The 27,062-nt window shown below is 49.8% G+C and overlaps 1 protein-coding gene across 1 annotated transcript; it reads right to left on the minus strand.

The window, feature by feature from the left end:
- Positions 1-1,593: 1,593 nt before the first annotated feature.
- On the minus strand, positions 1,594-23,844 carry LOC123355576 (butyrophilin subfamily 2 member A1-like). Its single transcript, XM_044998196.1, has 11 exons — positions 23,823-23,844; positions 23,354-23,701; positions 20,307-20,588; positions 18,174-18,281; positions 15,434-15,466; positions 15,112-15,144; positions 14,984-15,016; positions 12,792-12,812; positions 6,782-6,802; positions 6,651-6,677; positions 1,594-2,210 (listed from the first exon to the last, which is right to left on the minus strand). The coding sequence occupies exons 1-11, from the start codon at positions 23,842-23,844 to the stop codon at positions 1,645-1,647; spliced, it is 1,494 nt and encodes a 497-aa protein (XP_044854131.1). The 3' UTR covers positions 1,594-1,644.
- Positions 23,845-27,062: the final 3,218 nt, after the last annotated feature.

Consider the following 27,062-nt stretch of genomic DNA (forward strand, 5'->3'; position numbering starts at 1 on the left):
GCGTGTGCTACCATACAGGTGTCCAGTGCTGGATGAAACTTCTGTGGGCCTGGCACCAAACATATGTGTGGGCCCCCATGGGGAATAATTGTAAAAGACAGGAGATCGACACGAGGCTTGTCTTTGGCACAGGTGCACAGGTTTTATTAACAATATTTGAAGTTTAAGTTGCAGATGGAGGTGGCTGCCACTAGGGTACCAGCAGTAGTAGTCCGAGGGGAAAAAAAGATACGCACACAAGTGGATATAAAATAAATTATAAAAGAAAACAGAGAAAATAAAACACAGCTAACAAAAGCCAGAGCACCCAAAATACTAGCCATGTGCTGCTCCCACTAAAAAGGCCCATTCCCACTATCTCACCATTCACATTTCTCATAGGAACCACCAGGGCTTGAATTACATTTTGATATGAAATTGGGGTGAATTTAAAACTATTTAAAATATTTTAAAAATAAAAAAAATCAAAATTTTAATACATTTTACTGACAGTATAATTAGTCATATTAGACTTGCTTGTCCTCCCCCCAAGGCCGAGAGGCACACAGACTGGGATCAGGACCAGCTGTGCCCCCAAAAGACCAGGCCAACCCTCCAAATCAGACCAGACCCACATCTCTCCCCCAGAACAACCCCCTGGAACTGGACCAGACCCACATCGCTCCCAAGAACAACCCCCTGGAACTGGACCACTTTGAATCAGGCTCTAAGACACCGTAAACTGTTGGGACTACCTAAGACAAAAATACCATTTCTCATTCTTTTTTTCTTTGTTTTTTGAAAAGTAAAAGTAAGAACGGCCAGACTAGGTCAGACCAAAGGTCCATCTAGCCCAGTATCCTGTCTGCCGATGAAGTGGGCTGGAGCCCACGAAAGCTTATGCTACAATAAATTTGTTAGTCTCTAAGGTGCCACAAGTCCTCCTGTTCTTTTTGCGGATACAGACTAACACGGCTGCTACTCTGAAAGCTGTCTTCCAACAGTGGCCAATGCCTGGTGCCCCATAGGGAATGAACAGAACAGGTAATGATCCAGTGATCCATCCCCTGCCGCCCATTCCCAGCTTCTGGCAAACAGAGGCTACAGGCACCATCCCGCTCATCCTGGCTAATAGCCACTGATGGACCTGTCCCCCATGCACTTATCTAGTTCTTTTTTAACCCTTTTATAGTCTTGGCCTTCACAACATCCTCTGGCAAGGGGTTCCACAGGTTAACTCTGCGTTGTGTGAAGAAATACGTCCTTTGGTTTGTTTTAAACCTGCTGCCTCTTCATTTGATTTGGTGACCCCTAGTTCTTGTGTTATAAGTAGGTAGTAAACACCACTTCTGTATCTACTTTCTCTACACCAGTCATGATTTTATAGACCTCTCTCATCTCCCCCACCCTGCACATCTTGTGATCTGGGCTTTTCCCTCCCTGCTGCTGCAGCCTCCTCCCCACCCTTGGGCACAGCACCCACACACCCCTCTGCCCCTGCAGCCTCCTTCCCACCCTCTAGGGCTGCTTGGTTGCCAATATTCCTGATGCTGGGAACTGAGTGGGGAGGGATGGCAGGAGAAAGGCAGGTAATGCCCCCCCCCCCCAGGGGAACAGGCCTGGGGGCTGGTCAGTGCTGGGAGGGGACAGTCTCTGCTGCGGGTGTCACTGTCCGGGACAGAGACTCCCTCCAGCCTGAGCTGGGACTGGGCAGATTATCAGGGGAAACATATTTGTACCTCCTTTATTGTATTCAGGGTTGAAATAAGGGCAGAGAACCCCAGAGAAGGTGTCAGTGAAAGTGAAGAGATGGGACTTGTCAGTCACATTGTAAAAGGAGACCTCGCCCGCCTCATAGTCCAGGAAAATCCCCAATCGTCTGGGCCTGACGCTCACAGGCAGCAAGGTCGTGGGGGAGGTATTGGCCATGAATTGCCCAGCATGCTGCCATATTGTCCAGTATCCATGCTCCGGTAGAAATACAATATGCCCCTTCCTGCTCACATCTTCCCTACAGACCCCCAGAGTCCAGAGATTTTTTTCTCCAACCTCCACTTCCCAGTAACGTTTCCCGCCCGTGAATCCCTCAGCGCCCAGGACAACTGCCATAGTATCAAATCTCTCCGGATTGTCAGGCAGATCCTGGCGCTTGTCTCGGTGTGTCACACTTTTCCGATCCTCAGCCAGGACGAGGTAGGGATTTGCTGTGTTGGGATCCAGAGTCACATCCACTGGGGAGAGAGTCACAGAGTCAGTGCCGGGGGCAGGGGCTGGTCACAGGGATCAAAGGGAAATTAACTTGAGTACCCATTAATCAGAGCGTTGTGGGGTTGTTGCGCATGAAGGGGAGGCAGGGCCTCCTCTGAAGAGAGAACTTGAGGGAACTGATGGGGTGGGGGGGAGGGGTAAGTATGGGGAGGGGCTGACATGGGGGGGCAGGTGTTAGTGGGGGAAGGTTGGGGCAGAAGCATGAGGGCAGGGGCAGGCACCAGGAGAGAGCAGAGGCTGGTACTCAGGGAGCAAGTGAAAGGAGTGGGGGAGGAGAAGGGTGGGCACTGGCACCAGTAGGGGAGGGGACAGCATTGGGGGCAGCAGAGGGAAGGAAGGGGCTGGCACCTGAGAGGCAGGGGAGGGGGGCCACAGTGTGGGAGGAGGGGAGGAGAGGGGTAAATTGGAGGCAGAGGGTGGGTGAGAAGATGTTCAGTTGCAGGGGGGCAGATTGGGGTGAGGAGAGGGGCAGGTGCCAGAAGATGGGAGAAAGGGGCAGGAGCCAACCAGGAAGAAGAGGATGAGGAGAGGGGAAGATAACAGGGAGGAAAGGAGGAAGGAGAGGGTGGGAAGAGAGGGTGAGGTGCGCAGCAGGCACTTGGGGGGCAGAGCAGGGTGATGGAGGGCCCATCCCCACGAGGGCAGGGTTGAGGAGAGAGGCTGGCTCCAGGAGAGAGAGGAGGGTGAGCAGAGAGGTGAGTGCTGGGGAGAGAGAAGAGGGGAGGCTGTAACAAAGTGGGAATTTTCTGTATTATTTTTGTAACTCCTATCTGTGCCTCACTTTCCCCTGTATTTTTCTTGACGACCCAGTGGGGAGTCGCTCCCTGGGCAGGCTGCGAGACATAGGAGGTAAGTGTCACCGGGCTGGCTGAGCCTGACGGAGCCATTAAAAGGAACTGGCCGAGGCTGACCCCGTATCAGGGGAAAAGCAGAGAAAACAATGGAAAACCAGGAGGTTGACACCTAACACCCAAGGACCCAGAGGCAGGTGGATTTTCAAGCTGAGCTGACCCCAGCTCAAGAACAAAGGCGTGAAGTGGGGGGATAAAGTGTTGGCTTCTGGAGGAAGCTGGGGGTTCTTTCACCTGGGAACTGACCGAGGAGGCCAGATGGAGACAGACACAGCCTGACCATGGGGTTCACTACAGCTTGGTGGGCTCTGGGCTGGACAGAATGGACACATGCTTCAACCTGCTCCAATGCAACTGTGTGGGTTCGTGGGGCCTGGCACACTGACGGGATCACTGCCAGGTGACTGGTTACCGTCTGGGCGTAGACCAGACCATGCGACTGTGTGACAGTTACTAAGAGCAGGTCAGAGCCCTCTCCACACATACTGGCCAGGCAGCCCTGCTCCGGGGGGCAGCTGGGACTCTCCATGCCAGTTGGCCCTACAATCATCCCCCACAGACAGGCCTCCCCCCTTGCCTGTCACTCTGGGAACTTTCCCACCCAAGGCAGTGAATTTCATTGCCAGGGTTGACAGGCTTGGGCTCATGCTATGGTGCTAAAAATCTGTATAGATGTTTGGGCTCAGGTTGGCTTTCATTTCAGATCTCACGTCACGTTCTTTGGTGAACCTCCCTCCCTGCGCTGCAGCTGCCTTCACAGCTTATTTTACCGCCATCTCGTGAGCCCAGGTCTGTCGCCCCAGCTCTGAGACTCGCTGCCGTGGGTTGTGTAGATGAACCCTTGGTGTTTAAAACATGAGACTTTGCTCAATGCCAAACACTTGATTTTCCCCCTGCACCCAGTCAGATTGGCCTGAAATATCCAGTGTTTTCCCCCCAGGCTGGAGAGTGCTAAGGAGACATTATAGGAGGGAAGGAGTTTAATGTCACAGGCAGCGGGGGGAGGATCAGGGTTAATATGGGAAACATCTCCTGGCCTTAGCTCTGGAGTCACAACCAGACTCTGTAATAGCAACCCCCCTTGCTCCTCCCCTGGGACCTAGGTGCCCTGGCTTTGCCAGCAGAGTGTGAGAGTCCCTCCCGTGGCGCTGACATGATTCCTGGTGCCTCTTCGGGGCTCGTGCACTCCTCAAACAGCTGCTCCACACTCCTCACCGAGTTTACAGGCCCCAATCAGAAGAGGTTTCTCTGGGTCCTTGGGGCAGTGTCAGTGAGTTCAGTGCTGGGCCCTGATGACTCGTGCCTCCCCATACTAGGGGGGCACAATCTAAAAGGGAGGACGTGTGACCACCCCATGTGTCTTCTCCCCTGTGCCCAGCCCGGGGCTGCCCCGCTCCTCCTGCCCCGTGTTACCTGTGGGAGTGGGGGGAAAGCTCTGTCCTTCTCCCACTGCACCTGTGCCCCAGCACATTCAGCCGCTGGGCCTGGGCGGGGAGTGGGACAGAGCCTTTCTGATGTGGCCGAAGCCAGCTGCTCCTGGTCGCTGCCTCTGTGCAGCTGAGCCAGCCTGGCTGGGTATGGGGGCTGAGCGAGCTGGAACTGTGCTGAGGGACTCTGGCTCACGCACCTTCTGCTCCCCACTGCCAGGGCTAGGGCCAAGTGTGCTGGGGGGCAGGCACAGCGAGAGAAGGGAACTCCCCCTTCTCCCTCTCCCTGCAGCAGGCCAATCTGGGCAGGGAACCCCCTCATAGCCTCGAGAAGTGGCACTTACACTCTGGCAGCTGGAGCTCCATGCATTGAGTGTACAAGGACCTCACAGCGGCTGTGTGAGCCCCCCACGGTGCTGCTGACATGGCTCAGCCCTGACCCCTGCTGGAACCTCTCTCCCTGCAGCCCATGCAGGTCTTGGTCTCCCTGTGGTTGCCATTAATGTGAGTTATGATGTGAGCTCCTGTCCACTAAGAACTGGCCTCGGGCTGGGCTGAGATCGGTGACAGGGAAGTGAAAGCTCCCATCACTGCCCCCTGCCAAACCAGCCCATCCAGCTTCCCCCCGCAATGCGGTAACAATACTCACACTTGGCAACACCCTGAGTGCCCCCAGCGGGCAGGGCGAGGGCCTGTCCAAGGAGCAATGGGCACAATCTTCAGGAAAAACAACAAGGAGTTCGGTGGCACCTTAAAGACCAACAGATTTATTATGGCATCAGCTTTCGTGGGTAAAAAAACCCCATTTCTTCAGATGCACAGAGGATGCAGAAGTGGGTTTTTTCCCCACGAAAGCTTATGCCCTAATAAATCTGTTGGTCTTTAAGGTGCCATCGAACTCCTCGTTGTTTTGGTGGATACAGACTGACACGGCTGCCCCTCTGAATCTTCAGCAACAGAGACTGAGGCTGGAGATTAGGAAACACTTTCTCACTCTCAGGGCAGTGAAGCTCTGGACCGGCTCCAAGGGAGCCTGTGGGATCCTTGTCACTGGCGGTTTGTAAGAACAGGTTGTCAGGGATGGTCTAGGCCCTGCCCCAGTGCAGGAAGCTGGATTCGGCGACCTCGCAAAGTCCCTTCCAACCCGGCATTGCTATGAGTCTAGGTCACAGCTGTTCTGGCGCTGGGTCCAGGGCCCTGGCGGTTCTAAGCACGGTGTGTGGCACACGGTGGAGTTAACAATCTTAGTGATCACAGCAGCTGGTAGTTCAGCGTCCCTGCCAGGGCCTGTAACCGGCTCAGCTGGGTGTTACTGGCTTGTGTGGACAGGAGCTAGGGTTGCCACCTGTCCAGGTTTTCACAGGATCAGCCCATTGTTCAGGTCGCTGTCCTGCGAAATCTGAGTCTGTGCAGGAGGTTAAAAGTCCTGGGTTTGCCAGTGGCTGTAGTGGGGGAAGCTGTGGGGTGGCAGTGACTGCTCAAAGGGAGCGCTAGCTTCAGAGTGTCTTGGGACCAGCAAGCGGGAGATGAGGCGCTCAGAGCTGGTAGGGCCCAGTCACCACGGTGGAAGTACCAACCGTGACGTTTAACTGCCGGATGGTAACAGGTTGGATCTGGTGCCAGGTCCTGCTTTGTGAGGCTGGCGCCCAGGGCAGTGACAGGAACAGAAGCCTGAGAGGGCTGGTCTCCTCTCCCAGGGTGGGATGGGACACAGTGCCCGGGGTGAAGAGACAGGGGGTGTATGTGGAGCAGGCAGATGTCCCATTTTTTGCACCTCAGAGAGGGCAACCACAACAGGACCCCAACCCTGTTTGTGTAACTGACCTGAGTGCCCCCTCCCTCCCAGCTGTGTGCGGCAGGATACCCCAGAGTACATGGAGCCAGGGCCAGTGGTGCTGCAATGTGTGTGCATGTCCCTTGGGGTCTCTAATCCCTGCTGGAGCTGCCCAGACTCTCCCAGTACATACATATGGTCAGGCAGCATGCTGGGTGCAAATACACCCACACAGCTGTTCGTAGCCTATCGAATGTCATAGGAAAATGCTCTGTGTAGGGAAAGGAGCCAGGAGCTCCCACGGGGAGGTGGGTCTCCCCATGGATAAAATATCAGCGACATGTACAGTACCTGCGTAGAGCTGCGCGCTTCTCCACCCTGTAACCAAACACAGACAGAGGGGTGAGAACGCCCGTGAACAACAACACTCTGAACAGGAAACAATGTCACACAAGGGTGATAATGGGGGGAATGGAACTTACTGATCTCAGCCAGGAGTTTGGCTAAAAACAAAACACAGAGAAACGAGTCAGTATCACATTATGTTGCAGAAGGAAAGCGAGTCAAAAAGACTTTAAAGAAGAGAAGTTAAAATCCTTAGACTCAGCCAGGAGGCTACATCAGCAACCAGAGCCTGGCAGCTCCTGGGCAACAAAGGAATCAGCAAGGGGAGAAACACAGTAACCCCGTCCGGCCAGCTGCAAGAGGATGTGAGAGCCAAAGAGGGATCCTTCAGCAAACGGAAAATATTAAAATATTAACCCTGTGAAGTCAGTAAAAGGAGAAAAGTGCATCGGGTAAAGAGTATGATGGGAATGAATAGGCCAAAGTTTAACCAGAAGAGTGAATGGCCAGAGATATAAAACAAATACCAGGGATTTATTCCAGTCTATCAGAATCAGGAAGCCTGTGAGATAATCAGTGGGTCCCCTGGATCAGCAGGGATAAAGGGAGCAATTCAGGAGGGTGAGGACAAGGGTGAGAGAATAACCAATTTCTTTATATTGATTATCACCATAGAAGGTGTTGGGGAGAGACATACTGTGGTAGAACACACCCCTGTGCTCACACTCTATGCACTATTGTAATAATCTTTGTACAAAGTATGCCTTGAAAGGTATCATTTGAAAACTCATCATTTGCTGATCAGTACTTCCCTGATAAAATATGTGTGACAAATTTGTCTGTGATGTTTTAAGATTCCCCTGTACAGTGTTATTAACCCAAGTTCCAAGCCCCACAGCTGAGCCCAAACAGAAGTTGGCAAACAGGTCTGGCCTAAACAAAGGAATGTGTGCTTTGCTTAATTTGCATTAATCAAGCAGGAAGGGAAAACAAAGGAAGAAAAATACTAGCAGGAAATATCCTCCTACATAGATTCTGTGTCTCAGCTGGAAATGTTTTTTCAAGGTGTGTGTGTTGTGGGGGAAGAACTGAAACTATAAAAAGGAGGGAAACCACCCCAAGGCCCCCCATTTTCTCTGTCCCTGCACATCACATTCACTGCACCTGAAGAGAAAAAGGAAGCCCTCGTTGGACTCTGGGGAAGGGGACCTGACCTGAGAGTTTGGTCAGTAACCTGCTGGAGCATGTGATAAGAAACTGCTTGAATTTAATATAGTTTGTTAAGTTAAAAGAACAGGAGTACTTGTGGCACCTTAGAGACTAACAAATTTGTTAGTCTCTAAGGTGCCATAAGTACTGTTCTGTTCTTTTTGCGGATACAGACTAACACGGCTGCTACTCTGAAATTTGTTAAGTTAGGCTTCAGTAAATATCTTATCTTTATTTTTCTTGTAACCATTTCGGACTGTTATGCCTGTACTCACTTAAAATCTCTCTCTTTGTAGTTAATACATTTGTTTTACTGTTTTAACTAAACCAGTGTGTTGAAATAGAAATATATGAATAATTATGTGAGATAATAACATGGCATATTATTCCCTTAAAAGAATAACATCTTAAAATATTTTGTACTGTCCAGGAGAGGGCTGGGCAGTGCAGGACACACATTTCTGGGGGGAAATCTTCGACTGGGGTTGTGCTCAGGTCACCCTGCAGTATAACCGAGGCAGAGGTTGCAGAGAAGGTTGAAAGATTTCTTCACCGTATAGCTACCGAATCAACAAGAGGTGATGCTATTTTAGATTTAGTATTGGTGAGTAGTGAGGATCTCATAGAAGAACTGGTTGGAGAGGAGAGCCTTGATCTGAGTGATCATGAGCTAACTCAGTTTAAACTAAATGGAATGATAAACAAAAATATGGCTGCAACTAGGATCCTTGATTTAAAAAAAATAAGGGAATTAGTTAGAGAAGTGGACTGGACTAAAGAACTCCAGTATCCAAGGATCTGAATACGGAGGAAGCTTGGAATTACTTTAAGTCAAAGTTGCAGAAGCAATCAGAAGCTTGCGTCCCACGCAAGGGGAAACAAATTTTTAGGGAAGGGTTGCAAACCAAACTGGATGAGTAAGCATATGAAACAGGCTATTAAGAGAAAGCAGAAAGCCTACAAGGAATGGAAGATGGGATTGATCAGCAAGGAAAACTCCCTCTTGGAGGTCAGAAAGTGTAGGGAAAAAGTGAGAATTGCTAAAAGCCAAGCAGCGCTGGACCTTATGAAGGGAATTAAAACCAATAAGAAAAAGGTTTTATAGCCACATAAATAAGAAGAAAACAAGAAAAGAAGAAGTGGGACCATTAAACACTGAAGATGAGGTGGCGATTAAAGATAATCTAGGCATGGCCCAACACCTAAATGAATACTTTCCTTCAGTTTTTAATAAGGGTAACGAGGAGCTTAGGGGTAGTGGCAGGGTGGCTAATGGGAATGAGGATATGGAAATAGAAACGACCACATCCAAGGTGAAAGTCAAACTCAAACAGCATAATGAGATCAAATTGGGGGCCAGATAATCTCCATCCAAGAATATTAAAGGAACTGGCACATGAAATCACAAGCACAATAGCAAGGTTTTTAATGAATCTGTAAACTCAGGGGTTGTACCCTATGATTGGAGAATTGCTAATATCATTTCTATTTTTAAGAAAGGGGAAAAAACTGATCCAGTTTGACCTCAATTGTATGCAAGGTCTTGGAACAAATGTTGAAGGAGAAAGTAGTTAAGGACATAGAAGTAAATGGTAATTGGGATAAAATACAACATGGGTTTACAAAAGGTAGCTTGTGCCAGAGCAACCTGATCTCCTTCTTTGAGAAGGTAACTGATTTTTTAGACAAAGGAGATGTAGTAGATCTAACCTACCTGGGCTTCAGTAAGGCATTTGATACATTTCTACATGGGAAATTGTTAATTAAATTGGAGAAGCTGGAGACAAATATGACAACTGAAAGGTGGTTAAGGAACTATTTAAATGGGAGATGACAACAGGTCATACTGACAGGTGAATTGTCAGGCTGGAAGGAGGTTACTAGTGTAATTCCTCGAAGATCAGTCTTGGGACCAATCTTATTTAACATTTTCATTAAAGACCTTAGCACACTCCCACTTTTTGTGCCAATACAATTTTCAGATGACACAATGTCAGGAGGTATTGCCAATATGGAGGAGGACTGGAATATCATACAAGATCTGAACAACCTTGAAAACAGGAGTAATAGAAATGGGATGAAATTTAACAGTGCAAAGTGCAGGGTCATGCACTTCGGGACTAACAACAATAACTTTTGGGGAAGTTTAAGTTGAAAGTGACAGAAGAGCAGAAAGACCTGGGTATATTGGTTGATCACAGGATGTCTATGAGCTACCAATGTGATCTGGCCATGAAAAATCTTCATGCAATCCTAGGAGTTATTTCTAGTAGAGATAGGGCAGAAATGGTTACTCTCCCTGTGCAGTACCGCAAGAAATCATTACAGCTATTCACACAGGTTATTGCGCCTGTGTCCTGGCCCCCGGGAGAGCACCCACCGAAATGTCATCGAATTTCAGCGGCATTTCGGCGGGGATGCCTCTCGATGACGTCACTTGCCGTCGACAAGTGACGTCATCGATAGGCGTTGCTCCCGAATTTCGGCGGGGATGCCTCTCGATGCTGCTGCTTGCCGTTGACAAGTGACGTCATCAAGAGGCGTCGCTCCCGAATTTCGGCGGGGACGCCTCTCGATAATGTCGCTTGTCGACAGCAAGTGGTGTCATCAAGAGGTGTCGCCGCTGAAATGCCGCCAAAATTCGGCGGCATTTCGGTGGGTGCTCCACTGCCGCAGTGGTCCTTTGTCTGGCGCCCGCCAGACGAAAAGGTTGGGGACCATTGGGTTCTATATACTCAGGAAACAAGACCTGTGCATCTCTGTGGACACCTCTATGAAGATCCCTCCTGAATATGTAGCAGTGATTTAAAGAAGGAAGTGTTAGGATGCACACAAAACAGGACAGAAAAACATACGGTGTGCAATACTGGTCACCCCATCTCAGAAAGGGTCTTTCAGGCGGAGCAATTAGAATAATTACAGCTCTGAAGACAAGGTCATATAAAGACTGATTGAAAGAGGTGCTCTTATCTATCTTCTTTCCTAATACAAGAAGAGGAGACTCAAATACACTGAAAGGCAGCAATTCTCAAACTATAAGAGGAAATGGTATTTTATATGAGGCATAATTAGCCTGTGAAACTCCTTACCACAAGAAAAACAAAAGGATATTGACGTGGCTAAAGAGAACATGAAGATTTACACTGGGTAGGACTGAAAACAAAACAGACAAGCAAAGGAAAAAAAACCAACCCAAATGGACAAAGGATTCAAAGAGGCCCAGGCACTGATATGGAAATGCAAATAATCAGAGTTATGACCGTTCTCAAAAACACAAGCATTTTGTAAGGGAGAGAAACCCCCTCCTGCTTCAGGGCACAAGGCAAACATTAACTGATGGGGGTCAGGAAGGAACTTTCCCTGGGGGCAGGTTAGTCTGTCATCGGGCATTAGGGGGTTTCTCGCACCTTCTCCTGAAGCAGCAAGTGCTGGCCACTGTAAGAAGCAGGATCCCAGACTAGCTTAGCCTGAATCTGATTTGCTCTGGCAACAACTCGTGTGTTCTGAAAAGCTTCTGTTTTAGAGCCTGATTCAGCAAAACACGTACGCACATGCTGAATCGGGATGGACCGACTCATGGCTTAAAGTGCAGCATGTGCTCAGCTACCTTGCTGAATGGGGGCACTAGTGAAAATGCATTTAAAGGCCTGTCTAGATAATGATCCCCAAATAAAAGCAACTGCTTTAAAGCTCCTATGAAAATAAACTATGATTATTGGCTGAAGGAAGTGAAGCCCCACACTCAACTCAATGATGTTTCTGTTTATCTGTCTGTAACATAATAACCTCTGAAAGTTAAAACACAGCCCATCAGCGCCAATGCTTCAGGGTGTGCTCTAGGCATCAGTGGGCAGAAACCTCCTGATTTTGGTAAAAATTGGAAAACCGTCAAAGCCTGATTTCCACTAAAATCACCATTTGATCCCTCAGGATACAGATACATACTAGAACAGGGGTCCTCAACCTACGGCACGTGTGCCAAAAGGTGGCACGCAAGATGATTTTTTTTTAATGGCAGGCTGTGGGTCCCGGACACCGCTCAGCCCTCTGCCGGCCTGGGGTTCCACCTGCCGGCTCCTGCCAGCCGAGGTCCTGGCCGCCGGCCCATTCAGCCCACTGTCAGCCCCGCTCAGCCCGCTGCCAGCTGAGTGAACGGAACCCCAGGCCGGCAGCGGGCTCAGCAGTGGCCAGGACCCACAGCCTGCCATTTAAAAAAAAATCGGCTCATGTTCCACCTTTGGCATGTGTGCCATAGGTAGAGGACCCCTGTTCTAGTGTATACTATGTGCTCTGTACTTTATGGTAATTTTCACTGTACGTGATGTTCCCCTTACGCGCTAACTTTAGAACCTAACCCCTGCATAAGATGGGACTCCACTGTATCCATTTTTGAAAGTTTATAATAATAAAATAATAATAATAGGAGATATACCAATCTCCTAGAACTGGAAGGGACCTTGAAAGGTCATCGAGTCCAGCCCCCTGCCTTCACTAGCAGGACCAATTTTTGCCCCAGATCCCTAAGGATTCAGCTCCCAACCCTGGGTTTAGCAGGCCAATGCTCAAATCACTGAGCTATCCCTCCCCTAATAATAAGCAATGCTCTGAGGGGAGGAGAAGAGGGGAGCACAAGATGGAAGTTTCGCCTAGAGTGCAAAATATCCTTGCACCGGCCCTGAGCATGGGCATAGTGCTGGCTACACGGACAGCAGAGTGAACCCAACCCTGCTCCTTCCCCGGCTGTGTGGGCGTCATAGATCCCCTGTGAGGTCCGAGAGTGGGGCTTGGGTCTGTTCATTCCATATTTTGACTGTGAGGGACAGGGGGCAGAGCTGCTCTGCATGCAGCACAAACTAAACTGACTTTCTAGTTCCACTGGAGGACTATAAAACTTTATGCAAAGTCTGAGCTTCCCCCCAACAAACAAAGGGACCGTACCTTTCTCTGCAAGGTGGGCCTCTGAAAGCAAACAACAAGGGAGATGTATTACACGGCAGAACATTTCACTTCAATTATTGCAAACTCATAGGAATAATTTTTCTACTGGTAGAAAATGGAAACCACACGGGGGTGCTCCGTGTAAGGGGACTGCTGGACCCTTACTGAAACTTAACGGGGGCTTTTGGTTGGCCCTCTCCCAGTACCCAAAAAAGGGGGAAATCAAGATCCTGCGACTGACAGTCCCCAGGGCCAATGGGAAGGGGCCGAAGTGACAGATCAGCCTGATTGATAGGGCAGGCAGGCCAATGAAGGAGTCAGAAGCCGAGGGTCCCATCCTCCATGTGAACTGGAGCTGCCTGGGCTAGAGTTGGGGCCAAGCTCAGGAGAGAGCAGGAGCCCAAGTATAGCTGGGGAGCAGAGACGCGCTGACCAGAGCCAGAGGGGCCGGAAAAGCAGCCCCGGGAGCTGCATTGGAGGCAGAGCAGCAGTGCTGAGGCAGAGCAGCAGCGCTGAGGCAGGCTGAAGCTGGAGCTGAGGCAGGGTGGAGCCGGAGCTGGAGCAGTCCGGAGCCGGTGCAGTGAGCAGCTGGGGAGAGCGAGGGGGACCCTGGGCCATGGGCCCAGCGCAGGGAGACACCCCCAGCCAAGAGGCCTTGCAGGAAGAAGGGTCCTGCCACCTGGGGGTGGGCAGGGTGGCCACCGCCAGAGCATGTGTTGACCCGCAGCATCCCTGCAGCACAGCCAGGGCCTGGGCAGGAGGCCTGGGACATGTGAGGGACAGACTGTGAACTGCCCTTGCAATCCAGAGATGCTGGTTGTGGTGTCCCCGTGCCACAGAGCAGGGTGATGGGTTTTCCCTTCACCTTTCCCATTTTTTCCTTATTCGTTTATTATTAGTTGCTGTTTAATAAATTGTATTTGCTTGAACTGTATGGAAGCGTCCAGAGCAGAGAGAGCCCCCCGGAGTGGGGACACCTTAGCTCCTGTTCTAAGTGACTATGACAAGGTTGGGGGTCGAGCCCCCCAGGGATCCTGGGCCCAGCCTTGTCGGGGTTACGAGGACTCTGCCACCCAGGAGAGTGGAAGGGGAGCCCTCGAGGTCAGGCAGGGCTCTGGGTAAGGAAGTGGGAGCGAGGACTCAGACCCTTTCGCTAGCCAGTTCCACCGGGGTCGTGTATAAGCCAGGAAAGTTCTCCATAATGGCGAGACCCTTCCCCTGCTTACATAAGCCTGGCTATTCCCACTGCCAGCATGATACTGGGGACTCAGTGAGTAGGGCAGTTAAAATGCTGAGTAAACGGCTGTCTCTTCTCCCTTTTGGCTGAGTGAAGCAAGGCCCCACACCGAACTCAACGGCATTTCTGTCTGTGATAGAATAACTTCCAGCTAAGTCGGCCCTGCTGCAATCAGTGCAGCAGTGCTGATTTAGTGGGTCTGGTGATGACCTGTGAAATCGATGGCAGAGTGCTCTCCCATCTATACTCCATCTCCGTGAGAGGCAGAAGGTAAGTCAGCGGGGAGAGTATCTCCCGTCGACATAGCCCGGTGTAGACACCACTGTAAGTTAACTGAAGTTACATCAACTTCAATTACAATAACTTACGTAACTGAAGTACCGTAACTTAGGTCGGCTTACCGCTGCTCAGTACTAAAGGTGTAACACCATACAAAATGGTCAGGGGGAGGGAGGATTATAGTGATTTCCATTTAATAGTTAATTAAGTTTAACAACTTCAACAAAAGGGCTAGGGGGAGCCTCTTGTCAGAATATCCCATTGCCTAGTGGCTAAGGCACTCATCCGAGAGGTGGCAGATCCCTGTCCAAATCCCTTCTCATCAGGCAGAGGGGGGACTTGACCCAAAGTCTCCCACAACCCTGGTGGGTACCCCAACTGTTGGGTTAAAGATTATAAGGGAGGTCCTCCTCAACTCCCACCACTACCATATCAGGCCCCATAGGTGAGAGAGACACTCCTCCACCCATCTTCCCCTGCTTTGCGAATCATGCTGAGATTCAGGTGGGAGGTAGGTGCTCAGATGTCTATACTGAGACAGAAGTATGCATGCCCAGAGACAGAAACTTAGACAACAGGATAACTTTTAGAGCTCAGGTTTATGCTCTGAGTGAGTTTAGATGTCTACAAGATTAGGCGTCAGCCAAGTGGGGTTTTGTGGATCACAGACACTGACCTTTCTGTTTCGCCAGTTCAGATTGCAGTCTCTCTAGGGGGAGAAAAGGGGAGATGTGAGATTTCACCCTGCCGTATTTATGATGGTGACACTCGCCCCCAGCTAATGTAACTGGCCCAGACACTCACCTTTCTCACGCTCCATTTCAGTTAGCAGAATCCCTAGAGGGATAAAAGGGCAGAGGTGATATTTAAGTTCTAAGGCCAGAAGGGACCATTGTGATCATCTACTCTGACCTCCTGCATAACACAGGCCAGAGAACATCCCCAAAATAATTCCGACAGCCGCTCAAACATCCAGTCTTGATTTATAAACTGCCAATTATGGAGAATCCACCCCAAACAACCCTTGGTAAATCGTTCCAATACTTAGTTAATTCAGGTGAGATTTCACCCTGCTCTGTCTGAGATGGCCCTACTCTCAGGTAATGTAGTGGGTCCAGACACTTACCCTTCTGATTCTTCATATGAGTTTGCAGGGTCTCTAGGGGGAGGGGAAAAAAAAAAGAGGTGAGATTTCACCTTGTTGTGTTTATGGTGCAGTTCCTGCTATTCATGTAATTTATGCAAGAGAGGCAGGCAGTCAAACAGGACCCACAGACAGATCTGTCTTGATGTTCCTTCACTCAGCATCCCTACTGCCCGGGCCCCACTGACTAGCATTTCTAGGGATTGCTCTGCGTGTCTCCCCGAGGGGCCATCCTCACTGCCCGGGCCCCGTCACACTCCTGTCAGATCTGGCTGCTGTGGGAGTGGGGTAGAGAAGGTCTCTCCTGCCCTCTGTGCCCATCCCCTGAACAGCCACTGCTCCCCCCACCTCCTGACTGTGCGGCCGGGGACAGGAAGTGAGCAATGGTAATGGGGCATTGACCTGGGCTGGATAAGGGATGGGATCTGGTTGGCTCCATCCAAGCCCAGCTCCTGGCCTTGTGGCTGGCGCCTGCCCCCTGGCCCTAGTGATACCTGGGAAACAGCTCCCCGTAGGGCTGGGGCAGATGGTGGGTGCCCTAGCTCAGAAAGGGGTGGAGGTGCCTTTGTCTAGCTGGCTGCTCATGTCATCTTGAGCCAATAAGTTACATGCCAATGGGCATCAGCCCCTAAGATCAGCTCTTTCCCACTCGAAGTTCACCCATTTGGGCTGTCAGCCCTCCGATCCAAACACAGCTGGAAATGAGAGAAGTGTGTCAAGTGAGACGTTTCCCTGTTAGCAGCTTCCCTCCTCCTCCATCTCTATTGGGTGAGGCATTCAGAGGGGACCAGTGTTGTTACTGGAGGCTCCTCGACTAAGCCCCACCCTTCAGCTCAGTCCACCACAAGAATTCTTGCAAAGCTGCAGAAACACTCCAGGAACTAGAGAGAGAGCCTGGAATTCTGTTCTCTAACCCTAAGGCAATTTTATGTCTACGTCTTCCTGGAGAGAAAAAAATCAGCTTGTTACACGCTGTGTTCCAGTCATTTACCAGACTAGCAGGGTGGGATGAATGAGAAGAGATGCTGAGAACAGAAAACAAAATTACCAGGTAAGAAATTTCTCATTCTGCTGCACAGCTTCTCTCCTCATTCATCACTAATGGGAAGTACAGAATCGCAGAAGATGGGGGGTGAGGGAGTATAAAACACAAATATAATATTATTGCACTAGAATAATTGGCAGAAATGGAATCTCTCCCCCCACCCCCAGCAAAGGCTGTTTCATTTTAAGGAATTATGTAGGAACCAATACAGTAACACCTTCCTATCAAAGGATGCTTCTGCAGAAGAACAGAAACCTGCTTTGCAAATCTTCCTCAGATGATGCTCAGTTGCTTCTTGTAATACATCTAGGGACCTTGTAGAGGGAGCCTTGATTCCTTCTGCGAATGGTTTCCCAGATGCCAACTGGTGCAAACTTTTAAACATCTTGCTGCAGGAACTTTGAGGCTGCAAGGCCCTGGGATGTTGGATGGCATGCAATGAACTATGACATGACTAAAATGAAGTGACAGGGAAACTGTTTCCAAGGAACAATGGGAGAAAAACTTCACCTGGGCAGAAAGAGTTTTCGTCACGAAAACAGTCGTGTGGCTCTTGTACGGCTGGAGGCACTAACTACAAAAGCTGTCTGTCTGAGGTAATGGCAACTAGAAAAGCTAGCCACAGGCTTATCTCATCTGGCCAGTATGAGGAATCTTAACACCTGATGATACTCAGCTGGGGAGTCCAATATACCTGCCTACACATCCCCCATTAAGGCTGTTACCCACTTTTCTGTGGTGCTAGGACCCCTATAATCACCCTGGAAGAACACTAGTGTAGCTGAGATTACTAGAACATTGTGGTCTTTCGTATTTGTAATGTGGCAGCATCCCGAGATGAGGCCCCATTGTACTGGGCACACCACAAAGAGACAGAACATGCCGCAGAGAGCATTCTCTTCCCCCCTCACTTCTGAAATGTGACACAATGAGATCAGTGAGTGAAATTCCCTAGTTGAGTTCTGTCTGGAGACTCCCTGCAGACGTGCACTTCTCCTCCGATGCCCATGCTGTTAACTGTAGGTCATCCAAGTCCATATGAAGATGGACTTCCTGCTTCAAGGTGCAATGGAAATTCCTTGAATGTCTATCAAGTCCAAAGGACCTTCTGAGCCAATGGAGGACTAGGAGAAAGACTTCAGCTTTTTCTTTACCCTACTGCCACTGCCTACAAGAGAATCTTTGCTCTCTGGTTATTCTGGAGTTCTTGCACCTTCCTTTTGAAGCAGCTGATACTTGCCTCAGTCCCTGTGGACAGGACCCTGGCTTGGATAGACCCCTGGTCTGATTCCATATGGTCATGCCATTGTTTCTGGCCAGACACCACTGACAGAGCTAATGACATGCACTAAATGCATGTGCACGCTGAGACTTTGGCCATGTGGAATCAGACCAGAGTGGCTTCAGCATGCTGCTTGTACTTACCTTTCCGCTAGGGCCATACAAAGGTGTTCCAGGAACGCTGCCTAATTTTGCATTGGACCCAGTGTGTGGTTCCATGTCATCAGAAAGAAGTCCTGGAGACACATTTTCAGAAATCCCACTTGGGATGACACTGATGCATGCACCAGCAATCCTCGCAGCTGGAGATAATTGGTTGTGGATGACGACTGCCCAGGAATGGCTGATGCAAATCTTTCCCCTAGCGCACTGCATTCTCCCTTCTTGTTCCTTTACCTTTTGCTCTGCGTTGTGTCCAGATGCAGTAGATGGCCAGGGCAATCACAAGAGCCAGGATCACTGCCAGAGCCACCACCCAGGGAGAGACCCGTGGAAAAAAGAGATCTGCAGGAGAAATATTGATTTAGGAACAAACACATGTAGAATGAAGACAGGACATTGAGCAAATGGTGACACTGTGACTGGTTAAAAGAATCTCACAGGGAAATACAACGTGAAATGTGGCTTCTTTGAGTTTTATTATTAAGCCAATTAAATTCGGAGTGCTAATCTGGTTACCAAACATGGTTAATTAATAAGAATGGGGATATTAGTGGTAGGCACGGGGCATGGCAGAGCTCCACTACACCCATCTGCCACTGGTGTAACTTAGAGCAGCCCCTAGGCTTCTCTACCGGATGTCAGGGCTGCAACCAGTGCAGACTGGCCCTCGAGATCAGAATGCTGTAACCAGTTACTGATGCTCAGGGAAGCTCAACCACACAGAGATTTTAATAACAACAAAGCCTGAGTCTGAGGGCGGGTTTACATTGCAGTGTAGATATACAGTGTGTTCCTTGCTCATTGGGGGCAGGGGTTTCCTACAGAATCTAGAATCACTAGGGGGTGATTAATACAATATTCCGCAACAGTGGCTATGCAAATTCCCCAGTCCTTGACCTTCTGGGGTATAGGAGGAGGGACGGGTTTTACCTGTTTCCAGGAAGTTGGGGGGGACAAAGTGAGACTTTTGGAATAAAAGGCAGTTAAATCAGACTCAGGGGTCAGGGCTTTCTTCCTGGGTGAGCAAATGGACAGCACCTTCTTTACACTGGTGCTGGAGCCTGAGCAGACCTGCTGGGGGAATCACAGTGAGGTGCAGAGGGGACTGCACGTCTAAGCCCCCAGGCTGGAAGGAGAGAGATGCAGGTATCTGCCTACGAGAGATGACAGCTGGGAGCTGGAAACCTTAACTGGATGCCCTCAAGGAAGACCAGGAAGGGAGTCAAAGGTGACTCTGTGAAACTGATGCACTGGGCATGCCACAGGGAAATGTTACAGCCTGTTGAGATGGAAGATGAATAGTGCTTTACAAATGCAAAATTATTATTACAGTGACAAAATATCGGTTCTATAATATGTGATAAACTCAGGACAGACAGTTGCCAGAGGGGGGGGAGGAGTCAGTCCCAGAGGGTTAAAAGGCCCTCCTCCTTATCAACTGAAGCAACTACAGGTCAAGCAGGTTCAGCTGAGAAAGGGTTACCAAGGTAGCAAATTAGAATCAGCTGAGGGGAGCTACCTGAGGGTAATTAGGATCAGCTGGTTACAACTTGGAGCTGCCTGAGACCTTTTTAAACCCCTTCCTGGGAGGAAGGAAGGGGGGGCGAAAGCAGAGAGAGAAGGAGCCTGGCTAACAGGAGTATTGAAGCAGCAAGCCTTCCCAGGCAGAGCGGCAGGACACTCTCCTACAAGACAGGGTAAAAATACTTTAATTAAGACTGGTGAGAAGACAGGGGACAGACTTCCCCTGAGTCCTAAGGGGGACTGCATTACCCTAGCCAGTCTCACCAGAGCTAAAAACAGCAGAGGCTGGGGAGACTGAGATGGGACTTTGCCACAAATAATAGTTATTAGCTAGGAAATAGTACAAAAAGCCTGAACTGTTTTTCTAAAATGTTAAGCTGGATTTAGGTAACATTTTGTATTTACATGTTATAGGCTTGATTGTTTATGCCTAGCAAATCTCCCTATCAATTTCATTGTACAATGAAAACAGGATCAGGCTCATGAAATGAGCCAAAAAACGCTGTATGTGCACAGGGGAGGTCCGGGTTATGCTGCCTGTGAAGTTCTGCATTTCCTGACTTTTGTGCAATTCAATACAAGTTACAGTTTGAGCCCTCAGTTCTAACTCTTTAAGGCAATGGGAGTTTTGCCAGGGTCTGAACTGCAGTAGGGGATCCATAGTGCAGCCATTTTACATGTCAGTCTGGATAGCCCACAAACGTTACATAGAACTATTTTTTAGTCACCAGATATATCCAAAGAGAGTTGAGGATGCTCAAGACCTCACTACTAGGAGACACGCCAGTAAGTGCTCCCCACTAACATATGCAGTGTCTCAGTCTGTCCATGTGCGGCACTGACCTGCTATGTAAATTGTTGACTCTCTCTCCTGGTTGACACGCGGGTTCCTAACACAGCAGGACACTTTCTGGTTGGACTCTTCTGTTATAACAATGGCAATCTCTGTTTGAAACAGGCCATTGGCCGCTTGGGATATGTTTTCAGAGGCTGATGGTAAGAGCTGCCCCTGGAGATCTCTCCACTGAGCCTCGGGCTGTGGGTACCATCCGGATGATTGACACACCACCTTGATCCCTCCGTCCTGATGTCCCTCCACAGAGATGTCAGGGCCAGAGCCCAAGCCTAGAGGGGAATGCAATGAACTGATGTTAATTCTACAATATTGTGTTATGAGTCAAATGTTTCATGACAGTATCTTCAAGAACACCCCTTTGGGAAGGGGGGAGGCATGGATTCTCGTAAACTAGGAATTTCTGGGACACCTGGAAGATGTGAACAGCACTGACCGAGGTAAAGAGGAGATGATGTAGGACAGGGGTGGCCAACCTGTGGCTCCGGAGCCCCGTGTGGCTCTTCAGAAGTTAATATGCGGCTCCTTATATAGGCACTGACACTGGGGCTGAAGCTACAGGCACCAACTTTCCAATATGCCGGGGGTGCTCACTGCTCAATCCCTGGCTCTGCCACAGGTCCTGCCTCCACTCCACCCCTCCCTTGAGTCTGCCATGCCCTCGCTCCTCCCCCTCCCTCCCAGAACCTCCTGCACGCCATGAAACAGCTGATCGGGAGGTGCAAGGAGGGAGGGGGGTGCTGATTAGTCTGGCCTCCCATGGGTGGGAGGCGCTGGGAGCAGGGGGTGGGAGCTGATGGGGGGCTGCTGACGTATTACTGTGATTCTTTGGCAATGTACATTGGTAAATTCTGGCTCCTTCTTAGGCTCAAGTTGGGCACCCCATATGTATGGTATTGTTCTATCCACTCTCAAGGCCTGATCCAGAGCGTAAAGCCTCACATTAACAATCTGGGCTTTGGATTAGGCCTAGAAGAGCTCTGTAGTGTCAGACTAGATTGGTTATAGAGACCATTTCTTTTTGTTTTAATATGATCGATGCTCTGCATTCTCAATCCATCTTGTGTTAATGAGAGTATTTGAGTCTCAGGGCAAGTCTACTCACAGGCTGGCACCAGCAAAATGAAACGAACTTCAACTCACATCTTTGGTTCTTTCAGTGCAAGTCAGTGTGTAACGCTCTTATTTTGTGTCTCATGTTTATTTCATTTAAATCAGTTGTGAAATGGGACACTGTTAATCTGAAACAACACACACGTAGACTTGCACTGAAATCACAAAGGTGTGGATTCAAATTGATGGGCCGAGTTTGTGAATGCTGTTGGAGAAAAACTCAGTTCTCACTCTCTGGTTGGGTGCAGCAAAATCAGATACTTTATTTCTCGAGCAATTGCATAGAGGGAGGGAATGCGCTAGGACGCAGGATTTCCCCCTCCTAGGCAGGTCTCTCCACAGGTAAACAATTACAGCATTTATACCTTTTGTTACAGACAATAATAAGCACCAGCTGCATTTTGTTTATACATAGGTCATCCTGATAACTTATTTTTCTCACTTATTTTGACTCTAGTCCACATTCTATCTTATCTACACAAGGTCACAACAACTTCTCACACAGTTCTTTCCCATTCACCTCACACCATCCTCGCTTCTACAAATCTCACGTTATTAGGGTTACAGCTAGCCTGACTCTTGCTAACAGAGACTGTCATGCATTGAAATCCCCTTCAAATCCCTGTCAGTTCTTGCTCTACTTCCACAATGCCTTACACTCAACTCAGTGGCATCTCTCTGTTTTTCTGTCTGTGTTTGTAATGTGACACCTTTTTGAACGCTGTACCTAGTCGATTCCAAAAGTTCAGGGACTGTTCTAGGTCTCACTGGGCACTCGATTTAGGGGAAAATTGGAAAACCAAATAGGGGACAAATTAAGCCTCTGCCAACTGATTAGCCCAACCACAACTTCAAGCCCCTTTGCAAGTGTCCAGAGATCAAACAATTGTTTGCTCACATCATTAGCAACTTCCAGTATAACTAGTGTGTCACACACTTTGTATCTTGTGTAGGCTGAGTGCATCGCACGCATGAGGGACTCCTTGCATACCTCCATACCCCACACAAGTCACTGTCCCATCCCCCTCTATTTCAGTGACTCCCTGCAACTCCCCCTAATCTCCCCCATACCAGGGATTCTGTGTGCACACCCCCATTCCCACTTCCCCCAATGCTGTCCCTTTCCCCCATGCCAGTGGCTCTGTTTACTGTCCTATTTCCATGTCCTCCACACTGAGGTCCCCATCATGCCATGGTTTCTGGGTGTCTCTTCTCCCCCATAGATTGGAAGGGTAGGGTAGATGGCTGGTGCCCTCTCTCCCCTGACTGGAGCAGGTGTTGAGGAAGCAGGACATTGGGAAGGAGGAAGAAAGGAATGACATCTCCACCCCCTCTGGCTGTCCCTGCTGGGTGAGTATCCACCCCATGGAGGGAGAACATTATTTCTCTTCTGTCACTGGAGGTGTCAACATGATAAACTCTGTTGGCAGGATGAGTAGGGCTGTTATGCTTCAAGGTGTTAATAGGTGCCATCAACAGATAGCAGTTCCATATGTCCCCCATTTTTGTTTTCTGATTGTTCCCAAGATCAACAGGATTCTGGCCTTTGATGCTGAGAAAATTCCCTAAAATGTTGGAATTGATCAGAGGTGGCATTCAGAAGTTACTGTGTTACAGACAGACCGACAGACAGAGAAACCCTATGTTCTGGAGTGTAAAGCCTGCATAAGCTCAGTCAATTTTTATTATGATAACCTTCACTTGCAAAACAAAGTTTAGAAGCAGCCTCAGCGTACAGAGCATTCCAGCAAGCCTTTCAATGTGGCCTGAGAGCAGACACTGACTCTACTGGGAAATTACGGGAAGTCAAAAGAGAATTCAGAGCATTGGCTGGCAGAGAAACCACAAGCACCGTCTCCCAAGAGCTCTCACTCTATTTATTATCCTTTCTGAAGTAAAAACAGCAGTGAAACAAGTTACTAACCTTCCACCTGCAGGAGCATTGAGGCGTCTTGAAAAAAGGTAAGTGATTGAAATAAACAAGCGTACTGGCCCTCGTCAGAAGGTCGGATATCACGTATTCTCAGGGAAACACTTCCATTGGTGATGTCATCTTTCAGCAGCTCTGTCCTTCCTTGATAGTCCAACATCTGATTTTCATACCGATCCTGCCCATCTTGGTACAGGTGCACAACTGCAGAGTGCTGGGATCGGAACCATCTCACCTCCATGCTCTGAGCGCTCATCTTGGGGGAGAGGTGGCAGGGCAGGACAGCCTCCCCACCGACAGATGCTGTGATTGGACGATCAGGTCCAGTCACTGTGAAGTGTGCTGTGAAATGTGTCAGGGATAAAAAGTCAATTAAATCAAAGAGAAGCGGAGTGGTGTGTTAATTCAGCAGTAAGGCCTGCAGTAAGAGAGATCATCGTGTATTAGAATGCATGACATGTACCCACGCAGTGCCCTACACACATGTACGAGGGCAGAGTTCGTATGTGAATTTTATGCATTACTTGTATGATCTCTGACTATGGTTCAACACTTCTCATGGACACCCTGGGGATAATGGCATGGGGGCCTGATTCTCTGATACGCCAAGGCCTTTTCCTGCTGCTGCAGCACAGGGACCACCCCAGCTGTTGTAGGGATGGTGTAAGCCAGGGGTCTCAAACTCAAATGACTACGAGGGCCACATGAGGACTAGTACATTGGCCTGAGGGCCGCATCACTGACACCTTCCCCCACACACACCACCCTTGGCCCCACCCCCACTCCACCCCTTCCATGAAGCCCAACCCCGCCTCTTCCCACCCCTTCTCTGCCCCCATTCCAACCTCTTCCCCAAAATCCCCACCCCAACTCCACCCTCTCCCTGCCCCCAGGGGGTGCAGGAAGGGTGTGGGGTGTGGCAGGGGCTCAGGGCAGGGAGTTGGGGTGTGGGGTGCAGGAGGGATGAGGGGTGCAGCAGGGGCTCAGGGCAGTGGGTTGGGGTGCAGGGTGCGGCAGGGGGCTCAGGGCAGTGGATTGGGGTGCAGGAGGGGTGTGGCAGGGGGTTGGGGCAGGGGGTTCGACTGCAGGAGGGGTTTGGGGGGGGGCAGGCTCTGGCCTGGCACGCACTCAGGGCAGGGCAGCAGCTGGAACCTGGGGGAGCAGGAGCACAGGGGAGTGTGTGTTACTGTTGCTTCAGGCACTGCCCCAGCATCTCCCATTGGCTGGGAATGGGGAACCGCGGCCAATGGGAGCTGCTGGGGGCGGTGCCTGAAGCAACATCCACACCCACCCACCTGCGCCTCTCCTCCCCCAGGTTCCATCTGCTTCCTGGAGCAGCGCGGGGGCAGGGCAGGTGCTGGAGCCGCTCTAGGTAAACGCTGGGGGAAGGCGGGGGGGCCGGGAGGAGCTCGCAGGCCGCAGAAAATAATCTCGCGGGCCGCGTGCATCCCGTGGGCTGCATATTTGAGACCCCCGGTGTAAGGGCTTGCAAAGTGTAAAGATATGAAAAACAGATCATCACTACACAGGTGGTCACTCTAAGGGTAAACATAGAGATAATGGAGAGGGAGGACGAGGCAGATCGGAAAGTGCAGGAGGCAGTTCTGTGTATTTATAGCTGCCAGAAACCAGCCAGAGGCCTGAGAAGATTGAGCAGAGGTGTAGCTACCATGGTTATTAGGGACCCAGCTGTGCCCTGCAGTGTCTCCATTTGTGTAAAGAGCATGAGACACCAGGTGGGGGTGAGCAGACGTGGTTTGCAAGACAAGGCAGTGATGTGAGAGGGATGTTAATAACCAGCAATAGACCAGCAGCAAACTCAGCGAGGAGGCCGGAGCTCCTACCTGACACCAGCCTCCGCACCTGTAGAGCGAGGCAGAGAGCGACGTAGCCGGGCAGAGCAGAGCTCACTGTGGAGCCGGGGGAGAAGGAGGGAACCTTCCCCGTCATCATAGCTGGGTCTGGGGAACAGGAGAAATAAACCAGATGGCGAGTGAGTGTCATGCAGTGACAGTGCTATGGGGCAGCAGGGAGGAGGTAACAGGCCTTACTGCTGCCTAACATACACCCAAAGGGAAGGGATTTCCCCTACAGTCCAAGTCTGCCCCGGCTCTGAGCAGGGTTAGATGTTGCTGTGGCTAAAACCCCCGAGCTGCTGGCAGCCAGTACATACCACGCTCACACCATGGCTGGCACCTGTGAAGCTGTCTGATCTGTTTAGATTGTAAGAAACTCTCCAGGGCAGGGATGGTCTCTCACTATTGGTGTGTCCAGGGCCCAGCATGATGGGGCCTCCATCTTGGTTTGGGCATTTAGGTGTTACCGTATTCCCAGTGAATGAATAAATAAGAAGGGACATATTAAGGAAAACAAGCCAGTGCAGGCAAAGCTCCTGAGCTTAGGCCACTTATTGCATTGGGGAAAGCAGCTCCATCTCCCAGCAACATCTGTCCCAGGTGAGGGTTCTCTGGGGATCTCACTACCTCGGGGCAGTGGCGGGGGGTGGGGGCATTCCAGTGAATAACATCACAGCCTAGCTTGCTGGACTGCCCTTCGTCTTTCTGAACAAGCTCCTTCTCTGCGTCCTGGTCACACACATCAATGTAACAACAGCTAGAGCAGAGGTTGGCAATCTTTGGCTTGCGGCCCGCCAGAGTAATCCGCTAGCGGGCCACGGGACAGTTTGTTTACATTGACCATCTGGAGGCATGGCCACCTGCAGCTCCCAGTGGCCACGGTTCACCATTCCTGGCCAATGGGAGCTGCGGGAAGCAGCGGCCAGCACACCAGGGGTCAGGCAGTTCCTTGGTGCATGTGGTTTGCCATCAGTTATTTATGTGAAATGCAAATTTTTGCTCGCACCTTCTACGTGCATGCCATCTGAGGTGTCCTCAGGAATGACATGCAGAGGCCCTTGTCTACAGTTCCTTTGTTATTCCTGAAGATCTAACTGTTGGGCGTTTCTCAGCCTCACAATATGTTTCAGTTACAGATAGCAACATTTCATAACTCCATACACAATGTTGATACACACGTTAGAACAGGATAATAATATGCAGCAGATTAGAACTTTTCCAATTCTTTGTACAAGCTTTATCACAATTTTGTAGACGTGGTGGCCATGTTAGTGTAGATGGTCACCTTCCCCCTTAGACAGCATCACAGCACCAACAGTTGATCCGAAGACAGCAAGAGATGGACACTCACCGCTCCCCTTGGCAGTTTGTTGCCATGATTAATCACCCTCACTGGTAACAATTTATTTCTAATTTGAATTTGTCCAGTTTTAATTTCCAGCCTTTGGTTCTTGTTCTGCCTGACTCCACTGCTTTAAGAGCCCTTTAGTCTGCAGCATTTTCTCCCAATGAAGGTGTGACAAATATGGGCTTTTTCTGTAATATTTTTTTAAACTACCTGTAGGACTCTGTGCTGATCTCTTTGGTATTGCTTTCGCTTGGTAAAAAGAAAATTCTTTTTTTCCCTATGGACATGAAATCAGACTAAGTATTTGAAACACAGAAACACTTGGACTGTCTGGGATTGAATCAATCCATATCAATGGGAAGCTTCAGGGACTGAACAACTCCTAGAGCAAGTTTCTTCCCCTCATCTCTCTGCAACAAAGTGGAGTCGGAGAGCCAGGGGGAAAGTGTCAGGTATCTGTTCTGGGCTCACGGGAACTTACTTGGGACAAAGACAAAAA

The sequence above is a fragment of the Mauremys mutica genome, chromosome 23, assembly GCF_020497125.1.
Source record: "Mauremys mutica isolate MM-2020 ecotype Southern chromosome 23, ASM2049712v1, whole genome shotgun sequence".
NCBI classification, from domain to species: domain Eukaryota; kingdom Metazoa; phylum Chordata; order Testudines; family Geoemydidae; genus Mauremys; species Mauremys mutica.

Excerpts from the sequence above, each read along its gene's own strand:
- LOC123355576 (XM_044998196.1), bottom strand. The coding sequence starts at position 23,844 with ATGTGTGTAGGGCACTGCGTGG. Across the intron at positions 18,282-20,306 it reads GTCAACAATTTACATAGCAG|ATCTCTTTTTTCCACGGGTC; the intron begins GTCAGTGCCGCA and ends TTTCTCCTGCAG. Across the intron at positions 6,678-6,781 it reads CAAACTCCTGGCTGAGATCA|GGTGGAGAAGCGCGCAGCTC; the intron begins GTAAGTTCCATT and ends GTTTGGTTACAG.